The sequence below is a fragment of the Syngnathus floridae genome, chromosome 16, assembly GCF_059516105.1.
Source record: "Syngnathus floridae isolate MCC-2025c chromosome 16, RoL_Sflo_1.0, whole genome shotgun sequence".
Lineage (NCBI taxonomy): Eukaryota > Metazoa > Chordata > Actinopteri > Syngnathiformes > Syngnathidae > Syngnathus > Syngnathus floridae.
Genome location: NC_142428.1, coordinates 2,716,806 through 2,730,608, shown reverse-complemented (window position 1 = coordinate 2,730,608; position 13,803 = coordinate 2,716,806). Strand labels below are relative to the sequence as shown.

The 13,803-nt window shown below is 47.2% G+C and overlaps 1 protein-coding gene across 8 annotated transcripts; it reads left to right on the top strand.

Moving 5' to 3' along the window:
* The first annotated feature begins 31 nt into the window (after positions 1-31).
* On the top strand, positions 32-2,306 carry tatdn3l (TatD DNase domain containing 3, like). Of its 8 annotated transcripts, none has more exons than XM_088400442.1 (10): positions 32-193; positions 260-292; positions 373-446; positions 506-590; positions 663-725; positions 805-914; positions 986-1,041; positions 1,145-1,309; positions 1,630-1,745; positions 1,829-2,306. In XM_088400442.1, exons 1-10 carry the CDS (start codon positions 140-142, stop codon positions 1,970-1,972), a joined length of 900 nt encoding a protein of 299 aa, XP_088256568.1. In that variant the 5' UTR covers positions 32-139; the 3' UTR covers positions 1,973-2,306. The 8 variants fall into 8 exon arrangements, with proteins under 8 accessions (XP_088256568.1, XP_088256569.1, XP_088256572.1 ...); XM_088400443.1 differs by having other exon boundaries at positions 33-193; positions 1,633-1,745; XM_088400446.1 differs by having other exon boundaries at positions 37-193; positions 1,630-1,710; positions 1,829-2,305.
* Positions 2,307-13,803: the final 11,497 nt, after the last annotated feature.

The window sequence follows — 13,803 nt, the reverse complement described above, 5'->3', positions numbered from 1 at the left end:
CAGATAAAATTGTTGTCTCCCATTTTGCCTGGGGAAATTAGCAGCACCGCCCCTTTGGGACACTCGGCGTTAAATCTGGTGCGTGAGAATTGCGGCGCATGCGCACTCTCGATGGCAACCCGGATGTTTTGCTAGCAACATGCATGGCTTCCTCGATTGCCACTGTCACATCTCTGCGGCAGATTTTGACAAGGTATTAATCACAACTACCGAACGTTTTAGTCATGTATCTATTTAAACTGTCACATTTATCTTTCAGGACATAGACACTGTTATTGCGGACTCTAAACAGGTGGGTCAATTGCTTCTTGAAGTCTCTTTGCTCGCTATTATTGTCCCTGATGAAACGAGCGTGTTGTTTTTCTTTGCTAGGCTGGACTGTTGGCATTGTTAGCCGTAGCCGAACATGCAGGGGAATTTGACAAGATCATTGCGTTGTCGAAAAGGTAACTTTAACGCTCTATTCCTTATTATAGTTGCTAACTATGCTCTCTTCTATTTTTAGGTTCCCAGGGTTTGTATTGCCCTGCCTGGGTGTCCATCCCGTTCAGGAAGTATCTTCAGACCAACACAGAAGTGCTTCCCTACAGGTAAGAATGCAAGATAAATGGTTACAAACTCGTAAATGTCACCGTGCAACACTTTTTGTGTCTTGTGGACAGGACCTAGATGCAGCGCTTCCTCTCATTGACAAATACAAAGACCAGCTCGTGGCCATTGGAGAGGTAGATAAACTTGGTGGTTCTTAAATCAGCAAAGGGTTTACTGTACTGATACCATTCGCATTTCCATGTGTTGTCCTAGGTCGGTTTGGATTTTACACCCAGGTATGTGAAGAGCGAGTCCGACAAAGAGAGCCAAAGAGAGGTTCTGATCCGCCAGGCGCGTCTAGCCAAAGAGCTGGACCTCCCTCTGTGAGTCCGAGTTACATTGAAGAACACCAAAATGCTGTTTTGTGGCCTAATCAATTGTGTATTTTTATTAGAAATGTTCACTCGCGTTCGGCAGGTCGACCCACTATCCAGCTCTTGAAAGAGCAAGGTGACTATTTTTTATTATATTTTTCCCCATTGAAAATACAATGAAAATATCAAGCCGCCAATCAGCAGTCATAATAACTGAAGATGTTTGTGTTTTTCCACAGGTGTGGAAAAAGTTCTCCTTCACGCCTTTGATGGAAAGCCATCAGTGGCCATGGAGGGGGTGAAGGCGGGATACTTCTTCTCCATCCCGCCGTCCATCGTACGCAGCGAGCAAGTGCGTGTCCTTCCAAAACACTCATTTCGGGAAAGTTTCCCATCAATTTCAGGTTCAGGTCATTTTGTTCACTCTCTAACCTTCCTGTCGACATTTTGAGTTGGGGCCGTAATCTTTGTCATGTTAACAGTGTGTTTGTGTACGTTTTGATAAACTAATCAACAGTCAGATTACGACGTGAGCAAACCTTTCGTGATCCCTTCGGGGCTGCGTCACTTGCTGCTGCTGTTCAAACATTGTTTGTTTGATTTCCCAACTGCTTACTTGAAGACTATTCATAAATTCATGTACAGCTTTTATGGCTACATACGATGATGCTGACTAATTTTGCTGTTCTTCTCTCTATTCTTTTCTTCATTTGTGTCCACTAAGAAGCAGAAACTTGTGAAACAGTTGCCTCTAGAGAATATGTGCCTGGAAACGGACTCGCCCGCACTCGGCCCAGAGAAGCAGGTCAAGTTTTATTCATTGAACACTCTGAGACAGAGGTCCGCCAAGCCGCACAGAAAGAAAAAAAAATATATATATTTTTTTTTTACCAGTTTTTGTGCCATCTTTTTTTGACACACAGGTGAGAAACGAGCCCAAGAACATCATTGTTGCGGCCGAGTATATCAGCGTCGTTAAAGGCGTATCGGTGGAGGAGGTGATGCAGGTAACCACGAGGAACGCACTCCGGCTCTTTCCCAAGTTAAAGTCAGCCATCAAATTGTGATACTGGATCATTGAGTCAGACAATCAAGAAGTCAGTTGGATGCACAACTCTTACACTCTTCCAAAAGTGTACAATAGAATCAAATGTGTGTTAAAGGCCATTTTTGTCATTTTGGTAGAGATATATCTACCTAGATATATCTAGGACCACACAACAATGATTCAATGTTTGAAATATCTTTATTTTCAACTTCTTTGAAAAAGACAATTACCTAGAACAGTCCTAGAAAAATGTGAACATTGTGAACATCCATTGTGTGCTTATGTGATAAACATGTTTTTTAGGAATGCCTGGAATATGAATAGATAACATCTTTTCATTATAAAGATATTTAAAAAACTCACTGGGTCATTTTTTTACTCACCTATACCTATCATTTTGGGGGGGGGGGGAGAAACAAGCAGCATGGGAGAAAGTCACGTATACTAGTTCTAACCATTGACCAATATAACACCCAAAAGCGGAAGGAGCTTTTACGCTGCGGCGAGCACGTCTTGAACGCATCACGGGGTTCCACTTCAGGTACCGCCTCTTCCTCCGGACACGTCAGCCAGCACGTTGCCCACTAGTGATGTGCATTCCAGTTCTTTTAAGTGAACTGAATCTTTGGAATCAGTTCTCTAAAGATTCGTTCAAACGAATCATTCAACGAATCAACCCAAGAACCAAAAGTGAGCTCTGTCCTGTGCTGTCCCCTGGACTCTGTTGTGGGTGAGAGGAGGACGTTGATGAAGCTTAAATCCAACATGGACAACACTTCTCACCCCCTCCATGACATGGTGCGGTCCTTTAGCAGCAGATGTAGGAAGGAACGGTTCCGCAGGTACTTCATTCCCTCGGCTGTCAGACTTTACAACACGCGTGGCACCTGATAAAATTGTGTTTCGTCTCCAGTAGAGGCACTTATATTTGTCCTTGTCTGTTATTTATTCTTTTTTAAAATGTTGCCACTTGGATGCGCTGCTGTGACAAGTAAATTTCCCCGCTGTGGGATGAATAAAGTTCTATCATCATTATCATCTTGCAAATAAAGAACTATTACACCACATCTTTGTTTTCCTTGGTCAACGACGGACATCTTGAACAAAACGCAACACTACCTAAATGTTGTACAGGGAACGTGATGTACCAGAGTCAACTTCCTTGTTTGGCATGGTCAAACTTGGCAATTAAAAATGGATTTGATTTGAAAATAAAAAGTGCTACACCCGCCTTCACCCCCAAAGCTTAACTGAAAGTGAAAAGTGCCCCACCCGCCCTCACCCCCACTTTCTGATTGGCTGGTTGAGCTGTGACGTCTGGCGGACACTCCATTAGGTACACTGCCATTTTCAAGTGTACCTAATAACAGGCCTAATAACTTTAAGGAAATATGATCAAAGATCACCTCTGACCTTTGACCATGATATTTCCTTAATAAAGTGGCCTGTTATTAGGTACACTTGAAGATGGCGGTGTACCTAATGGAGTGTCCGTGTGACTCCCTCGTTAAGCGCACCTGCGTGAAAAGTTTTAGCTCCTTTCACGTTCTGCAGTGGCTAAAACTTTTCACGCAGGTGTGCTTAACGAGGGTCACTTGGAAAACATATTGGAACGCGGCCCCGAGGACATGAGCTTGACACCTGTGACCGTTGACCATGATATTTCCCTAATAAAGTGGCCTGTTATTATGTACACTTGAAAATGGCAACCCTTTCTTGTCTGGCGTCTTATTCCTTGTTTTTATATTCGCCAATTAAAACATAAAAAGCAGACATTTGGTTAACTGCTTTATATGACAATATGCGTAGGTACACTACACGAGGTTAAAAAAAATAAATAAAGGGTTAATTGCGCAACAAAAGCATTTCCTCGCACCTGGGATAGAACCAAGTTCTTACAGAGCAAGAGCTCGAGTCACTAACCAGTCGACTATTTCGACCGACAGTCTACAATTGCTTGCACTGTTTTGTACTTGTGATGTGCATTCCAGTTGTCAAGTGAACTGAATCTTTAGAATCGGTTCACTCAAAATATTTGTTCAAAAGAATCGTTCCCCAAATCGTTCGCTACACTTTCTTATTTATTTTTTTACCTCGTGTAGTGTACCAAAATATCCCACAATTATCTGCCTAAATAATTGTGACTATTTTAAAACTATTCTACTTGTTAATACCTACAAAATAACATATTCTAACCGGAGATTGCATTGACCTAACTTTCACATGGTCCTTGTTTACATTTTGCATTTGACAATGACAGCTGTCAAGTGCCACGTTAGGGCTCTTCTTGTGTAAGTTTTATTTGTTATGGGTTTTCTTTTGTAAGTTTAACTTTGGGTACTTCGAAAGTGTCATTTTAAATTGTACTTTGCTAGGTCTTCGTGTACACAACGTGTTGTGATGACATCTGCTGTGGAGTCTTGAGCTAGTCGCTTGTGAGCTGCTCCATAAAACCATACATGTTCAAGGCACTGAGAGCAAGGCTTCCATAGGGTAGTGGTTAGTGAAATGGGCTTCCACCCCAGCGACCCAGATTCGAATCTCAGTGGGACCCAAATTATTTTAGCACAGAAAATTTGCAACACAGTTGCCCGTGTAACCATAAAACCATACATGTTCCATGCATTGAGAGCAAGGCTTCCATAGGGTAGTGGTTAGTCAAATGGGCTTCCACCGCAGTGACCCAGGTTCGAATGTCAGCGGGACCCAAATTATTTTAGCATAGAAAATTTGCAACACAGTTGCTCGTGTAACCATAAAACCATACATGTTCCATGCATTGAGAGCAAGGCTTCTATAGGGTAGCGGTTAGTGAAATGGGCTTCCACCCCAGCGACCCAGGTTCGAATCTCAGTGGGATCCAAATCATTTTAGCAGAGAAAATTTGCAACACAGTTGCTCGTGCAACCATAAAACCATACATGTTCCATGCATTGAGAGCAAGGCTTCTATAGGGTAGCGGTTAGTGAAATGGGCTTCCACTCCAGCGACCCAGGTTCGAATCTCAGTGGGATCCAAATTATTTTAGCATGGAGAATTTGCAACACAGTTGCTCGTGTAACCATAAAACCATACATGTTCCATGCATTGAGAGCAAGGCTTCCATAGGGTAGTGGTTAGTGAAATGAGCTTCCACCCCAGCGACCCAGGTTCGAATCTCAGTGGGCCCAAAATTATTTTAGCATGGAGAATTGTTGTTGCTCGTGTAACCATAAAACCATACATGTTCCATGTCCTGAGAGCAAGGCTTCCATAGAGGAGTGGTTAGTGCTCTGGGCTTTCACCCCAGCGACCCAGGTTCGAATCTCTTGCTGTGGTTAGGGTTAGGGTTAGGGTTTGTGTTAGGCTTAGGCTTGCTTTTGCTGTGCTGAGGCTTAGGGTTAGGCTTGCTCTTGCTGTGTTTAGGGTTAGGGTTAGGGTTTGTGTTAGGCTTGCTTTTGCTGTGCTGAGGCTTAGGGTTAGGCTTGCTCTTGCTGTGGTTAGGGTTAGGGTTAGGGTTTGTGTTAGGCTTAGGCTTGCTTTTGCTGTGCTGAGGCTTAGGGTTAGGCTTGCTCTTGCTGTGATTAGGGTTAGGGTTAGGGTTTGTGTTAGGCTTGCTTTTGCTGTGCTGAGGCTTAGGGTTAGGCTAGCTCTTGCTGTGGTTAGGGTTAGGGTTAGGGTTTGTGTTAGGCTTAGGCTTGCTTTTGCTGTGCTGAGGCTTAGGGTTAGGCTTGCTCTTGCTGTGGTTAGGGTTAGGGTTAGGGTTTGTGTTAGGCTTAGGCTTGCTTTTGCTGTGCTGAGGCTTAGGGTTAGGCTTGCTCTTGCTGTGGTTAGGGTTAGGGTTAGGGTTTGTGTTAGGCTTGCTTTTGCTGTGCTGAGGCTAAGGGTTAGGCTAGCTCTTGCTGTGGTTAGGGTTAGGGTTTGTGTTAGGCTTAGGCTTGCTTTTGCTGTGCTGAGGCTTAGGGTTAGGCTTGCTCTTGCTGTGGTTAGGGTTAGGGTTAGGGTTTGTGTTAGGCTTGCTTTTGCTGTGCTGAGGCTTAGGGTTAGGCTAGCTCTTGCTGTGGTTAGGGTTAGGGTTAGGGTTTGTGTTAGGCTTGCTTTTGCTGTGCTGAGGCTTAGGGTTAGGCTAGCTCTTGCTGTGGTTAGGGTTAGGGTTTGTGTTAGGCTTAGGCTTGCTTTTGCTGTGCTGAGGCTTAGGGTTAGGCTTGCTCTTGCTGTGGTTAGGGTTAGGGTTAGGGTTTGTGTTAGGCTTAGGCTTGCTTTTGCTGTGCTGAGGCTTAGGGTTAGGCTTGCTCTTGCTGTGGTTAGGGTTAGGGTTAGGGTTTGTGTTAGGCTTGCTTTTGCTGTGCTGAGGCTTAGGGTTAGGCTAGCTCTTGCTGTGGTTAGGGTTAGGGTTTGTGTTAGGCTTAGGCTTGCTTTTGCTGTGCTGAGGCTTAGGGTTAGGCTTGCTCTTGCTGTGGTTAGGGTTAGGGTTAGGGTTTGTGTTAGGCTTGCTTTTGCTGTGCTGAGGCTTAGGGTTAGGCTTGCTCTTGCTGTGGTTAGGGTTAGGGTTAGGGTTTGTGTTAGGCTTAGGCTTGCTTTTGCTGTGCTGAGGCTTAGGGTTAGGCTTGCTCTTGCTGTGATTAGGGTTAGGGTTAGGGTTTGTGTTAGGCTTGCTTTTGCTGTGCTGAGGCTTAGGGTTAGGCTAGCTCTTGCTGTGGTTAGGGTTAGGGTTAGGGTTTGTGTTAGGCTTAGGCTTGCTTTTGCTGTGCTGAGGCTTAGGGTTAGGCTTGCTCTTGCTGTGGTTAGGGTTAGGGTTAGGGTTTGTGTTAGGCTTAGGCTTGCTTTTGCTGTGCTGAGGCTTAGGGTTAGGCTTGCTCTTGCTGTGGTTAGGGTTAGGGTTAGGGTTTGTGTTAGGCTTGCTTTTGCTGTGCTGAGGCTAAGGGTTAGGCTAGCTCTTGCTGTGGTTAGGGTTAGGGTTAGGGTTTGTGTTAGGCTTAGGCTTGCTTTTGCTGTGCTGAGGCTTAGGGTTAGGCTTGCTCTTGCTGTGGTTAGGGTTAGGGTTAGGGTTTGTGTTAGGCTTGCTTTTGCTGTGCTGAGGCTTAGGGTTAGGCTAGCTCTTGCTGTGGTTAGGGTTAGGGTTAGGGTTTGTGTTAGGCTTGCTTTTGCTGTGCTGAGGCTTAGGGTTAGGCTAGCTCTTGCTGTGGTTAGGGTTAGGGTTTGTGTTAGGCTTAGGCTTGCTTTTGCTGTGCTGAGGCTTAGGGTTAGGCTTGCTCTTGCTGTGGTTAGGGTTAGGGTTAGGGTTTGTGTTAGGCTTAGGCTTGCTTTTGCTGTGCTGAGGCTTAGGGTTAGGCTTGCTCTTGCTGTGGTTAGGGTTAGGGTTAGGGTTTGTGTTAGGCTTGCTTTTGCTGTGCTGAGGCTTAGGGTTAGGCTAGCTCTTGCTGTGGTTAGGGTTAGGGTTTGTGTTAGGCTTAGGCTTGCTTTTGCTGTGCTGAGGCTTAGGGTTAGGCTTGCTCTTGCTGTGGTTAGGGTTAGGGTTAGGGTTTGTGTTAGGCTTGCTTTTGCTGTGCTGAGGCTTAGGGTTAGGCTTGCTCTTGCTGTGGTTAGGGTTAGGGTTAGGGTTTGTGTTAGGCTTAGGCTTGCTTTTGCTGTGCTGAGGCTTAGGGTTAGGCTTGCTCTTGCTGTGATTAGGGTTAGGGTTAGGGTTTGTGTTAGGCTTGCTTTTGCTGTGCTGAGGCTTAGGGTTAGGCTAGCTCTTGCTGTGGTTAGGGTTAGGGTTAGGGTTTGTGTTAGGCTTAGGCTTGCTTTTGCTGTGCTGAGGCTTAGGGTTAGGCTTGCTCTTGCTGTGGTTAGGGTTAGGGTTTGTGTTAGGCTTAGGCTTGCTTTTGCTGTGCTGAGGCTTAGGGTTAGGCTTGCTCTTGCTGTGGTTAGGGTTAGGGTTAGGGTTTGTGTTAGGCTTAGGCTTGCTTTTGCTGTGCTGAGGCTTAGGGTTAGGCTTGCTCTTGCTGTGGTTAGGGTTAGGGTTAGGGTTTGTGTTAGGCTTGCTTTTGCTGTGCTGAGGCTTAGGGTTAGGCTAGCTCTTGCTGTGGTTAGGGTTAGGGTTAGGGTTTGTGTTAGGCTTAGGCTTGCTTTTGCTGTGCTGAGGCTTAGGGTTAGGCTTGCTCTTGCTGTGGTTAGGGTTAGGGTTAGGGTATGTGTTAGGCTTAGGCTTGCTTTTGCTGTGCTGAGGTTTAGGGTTAGGCTTGCTCTTGCTGTGGTTAGGGTTAGGGTTAGGGTTTGTGTTAGGCTTGCTTTTGCTGTGCTGAGGCTTAGGGTTAGGCTTGCTCTTGCTGTGGTTAGGGTTAGGGTTAGGGTTTGTGTTAGGCTTAGGCTTGCTTTTGCTGTGCTGAGGCTTAGGGTTAGGCTTGCTCTTGCTGTGGTTAGGGTTAGGGTTAGGGTTTGTGTTAGGCTTGCTTTTGCTGTGCTGAGGCTTAGGGTTAGGCTAGCTCTTGCTGTGGTTAGGGTTAGGGTTAGGGTTTGTGTTAGGCTTAGGCTTGCTTTTGCTGTGCTGAGGCTTAGGGTTAGGCTTGCTCTTGCTGTGGTTAGGGTTAGGGTTAGGGTTTGTGTTAGGCTTAGGCTTGCTTTTGCTGTGCTGAGGCTTAGGGTTAGGCTTGCTCTTGCTGTGGTTAGGGTTAGGGTTAGGGTTTGTGTTAGGCTTGATTTTGCTGTGCTGAGGCTTAGGGTTAGGCTTGCTCTTGCTGTGGTTAGGGTTAGGGTTAGGGTTTGTGTTAGGCTTAGGCTTGCTTTTGCTGTGCTGAGGCTTAGGGTTAGGCTTGCTCTTGCTGTGGTTAGGGTTAGGGTTAGGGTTTGTGTTAGGCTTGCTTTTGCTGTGCTGAGGCTTAGGGTTAGGCTTGCTCTTGCTGTGGTTAGGGTTAGGGTTAGGGTTTGTGTTAGGCTTGCTTTTGCTGTGCTGAGGCTAAGGGTTAGGCTAGCTCTTGCTGTGGTTAGGGTTAGGGTTAGGGTTTGTGTTAGGCTTAGGCTTGCTTTTGCTGTGCTGAGGCTTAGGGTTAGGCTTGCTCTTGCTGTGGTTAGGGTTAGGGTTAGGGTTTGTGTTAGGCTTGCTTTTGCTGTGCTGAGGCTTAGGGTTAGGCTAGCTCTTGCTGTGGTTAGGGTTAGGGTTAGGGTTTGTGTTAGGCTTGCTTTTGCTGTGCTGAGGCTTAGGGTTAGGCTAGCTCTTGCTGTGGTTAGGGTTAGGGTTAGGGTTTGTGTTAGGCTTAGGCTTGCTTTTGCTGTGCTGAGGCTTAGGGTTAGGCTTGCTCTTGCTGTGGTTAGGGTTAGGGTTAGGGTTTGTGTTAGGCTTGCTTTTGCTGTGCTGAGGCTTAGGGTTAGGCTTGCTCTTGCTGTGGTTAGGGTTAGGGTTAGGGTTTGTGTTAGGCTTGCTTTTGCTGTGCTGAGGCTAAGGGTTAGGCTAGCTCTTGCTGTGGTTAGGGTTAGGGTTAGGGTTTGTGTTAGGCTTAGGCTTGCTTTTGCTGTGCTGAGGCTTAGGGTTAGGCTTGCTCTTGCTGTGGTTAGGGTTAGGGTTAGGGTTTGTGTTAGGCTTAGGCTTGCTTTTGCTGTGCTGAGGCTTAGGGTTAGGCTTGCTCTTGCTGTGGTTAGGGTTAGGGTTAGGGTTTGTGTTAGGCTTGCTTTTGCTGTGCTGAGGCTTAGGGTTAGGCTTGCTCTTGCTGTGGTTAGGGTTAGGGTTAGGGTTTGTGTTAGGCTTAGGCTTGCTTTTGCTGTTCTGAGGCTTAGGGTTAGGCTTGCTCTTGCTAGGGTTAGGGTTAGGGTTTGTGTTAGGCTTAGGCTTGCTTTTGCTGTGCTGAGGCTTAGGGTTAGGCTTGCTCTTGCTGTGGCCTAACACAAACCCTAACCCTAACCCTAACCACAGCAAGAGCAAGCCTAACCCTAAGCCTCAGCACAGCAAAAGCAAGCCTAAGCCTAACACAAACCCTAACCCTAACCCTAACCACAGCAAGAGCTAGCCTAACCCTAAGCTTCAGCACAGCAAAAGCAAGCCTAACACAAACCCTAACCCTAACCCTAACCACAGCAAGAGCTAGCCTAACCCTAAGCCTCAGCACAGCAAAAGCAAGCCTAACACAAACCCTAACCCTAACCCTAACCACAGCAAGAGCAAGCCTAACCCTAAGCCTCAGCACAGCAAAAGCAAGCCTAAGCCTAACACAAACCCTAACCCTAACCCTAACCACAGCAAGAGCTAGCCTAACCCTTAGCCTCAGCACAGCAAAAGCAAGCCTAACACAAACCCTAACCCTAACCCTAACCACAGCAAGAGCAAGCCTAACCCTAAGCCTCAGCACAGCAAAAGCAAGCCTAAGCCTAACACAAACCCTAACCCTAACCCTAACCACAGCAAGAGCAAGCCTAACCCTAAGCCTCAGCACAGCAAAATCAAGCCTAACACAAACCCTAACCCTAACCCTAACCACAGCAAGAGCAAGCCTAACCCTAAGCCTCAGCACAGCAAAAGCAAGCCTAAGCCTAACACAAACCCTAACCCTAACCCTAACCACAGCAAGAGCAAGCCTAACCCTAAGCCTCAGCACAGCAAAAGCAAGCCTAAGCCTAACACAAACCCTAACCCTAACCCTAACCACAGCAAGAGCTAGCCTAACCCTAAGCCTCAGCACAGCAAAAGCAAGCCTAACACAAACCCTAACCCTAACCCTAACCACAGCAAGAGCAAGCCTAACCCTAAGCCTCAGCACAGCAAAAGCAAGCCTAAGCCTAACACAAACCCTAACCCTAACCCTAACCACAGCAAGAGCAAGCCTAACCCTAAGCCTCAGCACAGCAAAAGCAAGCGTAACACAAACCCTAACCCTAACCCTAACCACAGCAAGAGCAAGCCTAACCCTAAGCCTCAGCACAGCAAAAGCAAGCCTAAGCCTAACACAAACCCTAACCCTAACCCTAACCACAGCAAGAGCAAGCCTAACCCTAAGCCTCAGCACAGCAAAAGCAAGCCTAAGCCTAACACAAACCCTAACCCTAACCCTAACCACAGCAAGAGCAAGCCTAACCCTAAGCCTCAGCACAGCAAAAGCAAGCCTAAGCCTAACACAAACCCTAACCCTAACCCTAACCACAGCAAGAGCAAGCCTAACCCTAAGCCTCAGCACAGCAAAAGCAAGCCTAAGCCTAACACAAACCCTAACCCTAACCCTAACCACAGCAAGAGCTAGCCTAACCCTAAGCCTCAGCACAGCAAAAGCAAGCCTAACACAAACCCTAACCCTAACCACAGCAAGAGCAAGCCTAACCCTAAGCCTCAGCACAGCAAAAGCAAGCCTAAGCCTAACACAAACCCTAACCCTAACCCTAACCACAGCAAGAGCAAGCCTAACCCTAAGCCTCAGCACAGCAAAAGCAAGCCTAACACAAACCCTAACCCTAACCCTAACCACAGCAAGAGCAAGCCTAACCCTAAGCCTCAGCACAGCAAAAGCAAGCCTAAGCCTAACACAAACCCTAACCCTAACCCTAACCACAGCAAGAGCAAGCCTAACCCTAAGCCTCAGCACAGCAAAAGCAAGCCTAAGCCTAACACAAACCCTAACCCTAACCACAGCAAGAGCAAGCCTAACCCTAAGCCTCAGCACAGCAAAAGCAAGCCTAAGCCTAACACAAACCCTAACCCTAACCACAGCAAGAGCTAGCCTAACCCTAAGCCTCAGCACAGCAAAAGCAAGCCTAACACAAACCCTAACCCTAACCCTAACCACAGCAAGAGCAAGCCTAACCCTAAGCCTCAGCACAGCAAAAGCAAGCCTAAGCCTAACACAAACCCTAACCCTAACCCTAACCACAGCAAGAGCAAGCCTAACCCTAAGCCTCAGCACAGCAAAAGCAAGCCTAAGCCTAACACAAACCCTAACCCTAACCCTAACCACAGCAAGAGCAAGCCTAACCCTAAGCCTCAGCACAGCAAAAGCAAGCCTAAGCCTAACACAAACCCTAACCCTAACCCTAACCACAGCAAGAGCTAGCCTAACCCTAAGCCTCAGCACAGCAAAAGCAAGCCTAACACAAACCCTAACCCTAACCCTAACCACAGCAAGAGCTAGCCTAACCCTAAGCCTCAGCACAGCAAAAGCAAGCCTAACACAAACCCTAACCCTAACCCTAACCACAGCAAGAGCAAGCCTAACCCTAAGCCTCAGCACAGCAAAAGCAAGCCTAAGCCTAACACAAACCCTAACCCTAACCCTAACCACAGCAAGAGCTAGCCTAACCCTTAGCCTCAGCACAGCAAAAGCAAGCCTAACACAAACCCTAACCCTAACCCTAACCACAGCAAGAGCAAGCCTAACCCTAAGCCTCAGCACAGCAAAAGCAAGCCTAAGCCTAACACAAACCCTAACCCTAACCCTAACCACAGCAAGAGCAAGCCTAACCCTAAGCCTCAGCACAGCAAAAGCAAGCCTAAGCCTAACACAAACCCTAACCCTAACCCTAACCACAGCAAGAGCAAGCCTAACCCTAAGCCTCAGCACAGCAAAAGCAAGCCTAAGCCTAACACAAACCCTAACCCTAACCACAGCAAGAGCTAGCCTAACCCTAAGCCTCAGCACAGCAAAAGCAAGCCTAACACAAACCCTAACCCTAACCCTAAACACAGCAAGAGCAAGCCTAACCCTAAGCCTCAGCACAGCAAAAGCAAGCCTAAGCCTAACACAAACCCTAACCCTAACCCTAACCACAGCAAGAGCAAGCCTAACCCTAAGCCTCAGCACAGCAAAAGCAAGCCTAAGCCTAACACAAACCCTAACCCTAACCACAGCAAGAGCAAGCCTAACCCTAAGCCTCAGCACAGCAAAAGCAAGCCTAACACAAACCCTAACCCTAACCCTAACCCTAACCACAGCAAGAGCAAGCCTAACCCTAAGCCTCAGCACAGCAAAAGCAAGCCTAAGCCTAACACAAACCCTAACCCTAACCCTAACCACAGCAAGAGCTAGCCTAACCCTAAGCCTCAGCACAGCAAAAGCAAGCCTAACACAAACCCTAACCCTAACCCTAACCACAGCAAGAGCAAGCCTAACCCTAAGCCTCAGCACAGCAAAAGCAAGCCTAAGCCTAACACAAACCCTAACCCTAACCCTAACCACAGCAAGAGCAAGCCTAACCCTAAGCCTCAGCACAGCAAAAGCAAGCCTAAGCCTAACACAAACCCTAACCCTAACCCTAACCACAGCAAGAGCAAGCCTAACCCTAAGCCTCAGCACAGCAAAAGCAAGCCTAACACAAACCCTAACCCTAACCCTAACCACAGCAAGAGCAAGCCTAACCCTAAGCCTCAGCACAGCAAAAGCAAGCCTAACACAAACCCTAACCCTAACCCTAACCCTAACCACAGCAAGAGCAAGCCTAACCCTAAGCCTCAGCACAGCAAAAGCAAGCCTAAGCCTAACACAAACCCTAACCCTAACCCTAACCACAGCAAGAGCTAGCCTAACCCTAAGCCTCAGCACAGCAAAAGCAAGCCTAACACAAACCCTAACCCTAACCCTAACCACAGCAAGAGCAAGCCTAACCCTAAGCCTCAGCACAGCAAAAGCAAGCCTAAGCCTAACACAAACCCTAACCCTAACCCTAACCACAGCAAGAGCAAGCCTAACCCTAAGCCTCAGCACAGCAAAAGCAAGCCTAACACAAACCCTAACCCTAACCACAGCAAGAGCAAGCCTAACCCTAAGCCTCAGCACAGCAAAAGCAAGCCTAAGCCTAACACAAACCCTAACCCTAACCACAGCAAGAGCTAGCCTAACCCTAAGCCTCAGCACAGCAAAAGCAAGCCTAACACAAACCCTAACCCTAACCCTAACCACAGCAAGAGCTAGCCTAACCCTA

What these genes read in the sequence shown, in the direction of transcription:
- tatdn3l (XM_088400442.1), top strand. Translation starts at nt 140, where the DNA reads ATGCATGGCTTCCTCGATTGCCACTGTCACATCTCTGCGGCAGATTTT. An exon ending in TTATTGCGGACTCTAAACAG is followed by an intron (nt 293 to 372) that starts GTGGGTCAATTG and finishes TTTCTTTGCTAG; the next exon opens with GCTGGACTGTTGGCATTGTT. An exon ending in CCAGCTCTTGAAAGAGCAAG is followed by an intron (nt 1,042 to 1,144) that starts GTGACTATTTTT and finishes GTTTTTCCACAG; the next exon opens with GTGTGGAAAAAGTTCTCCTT.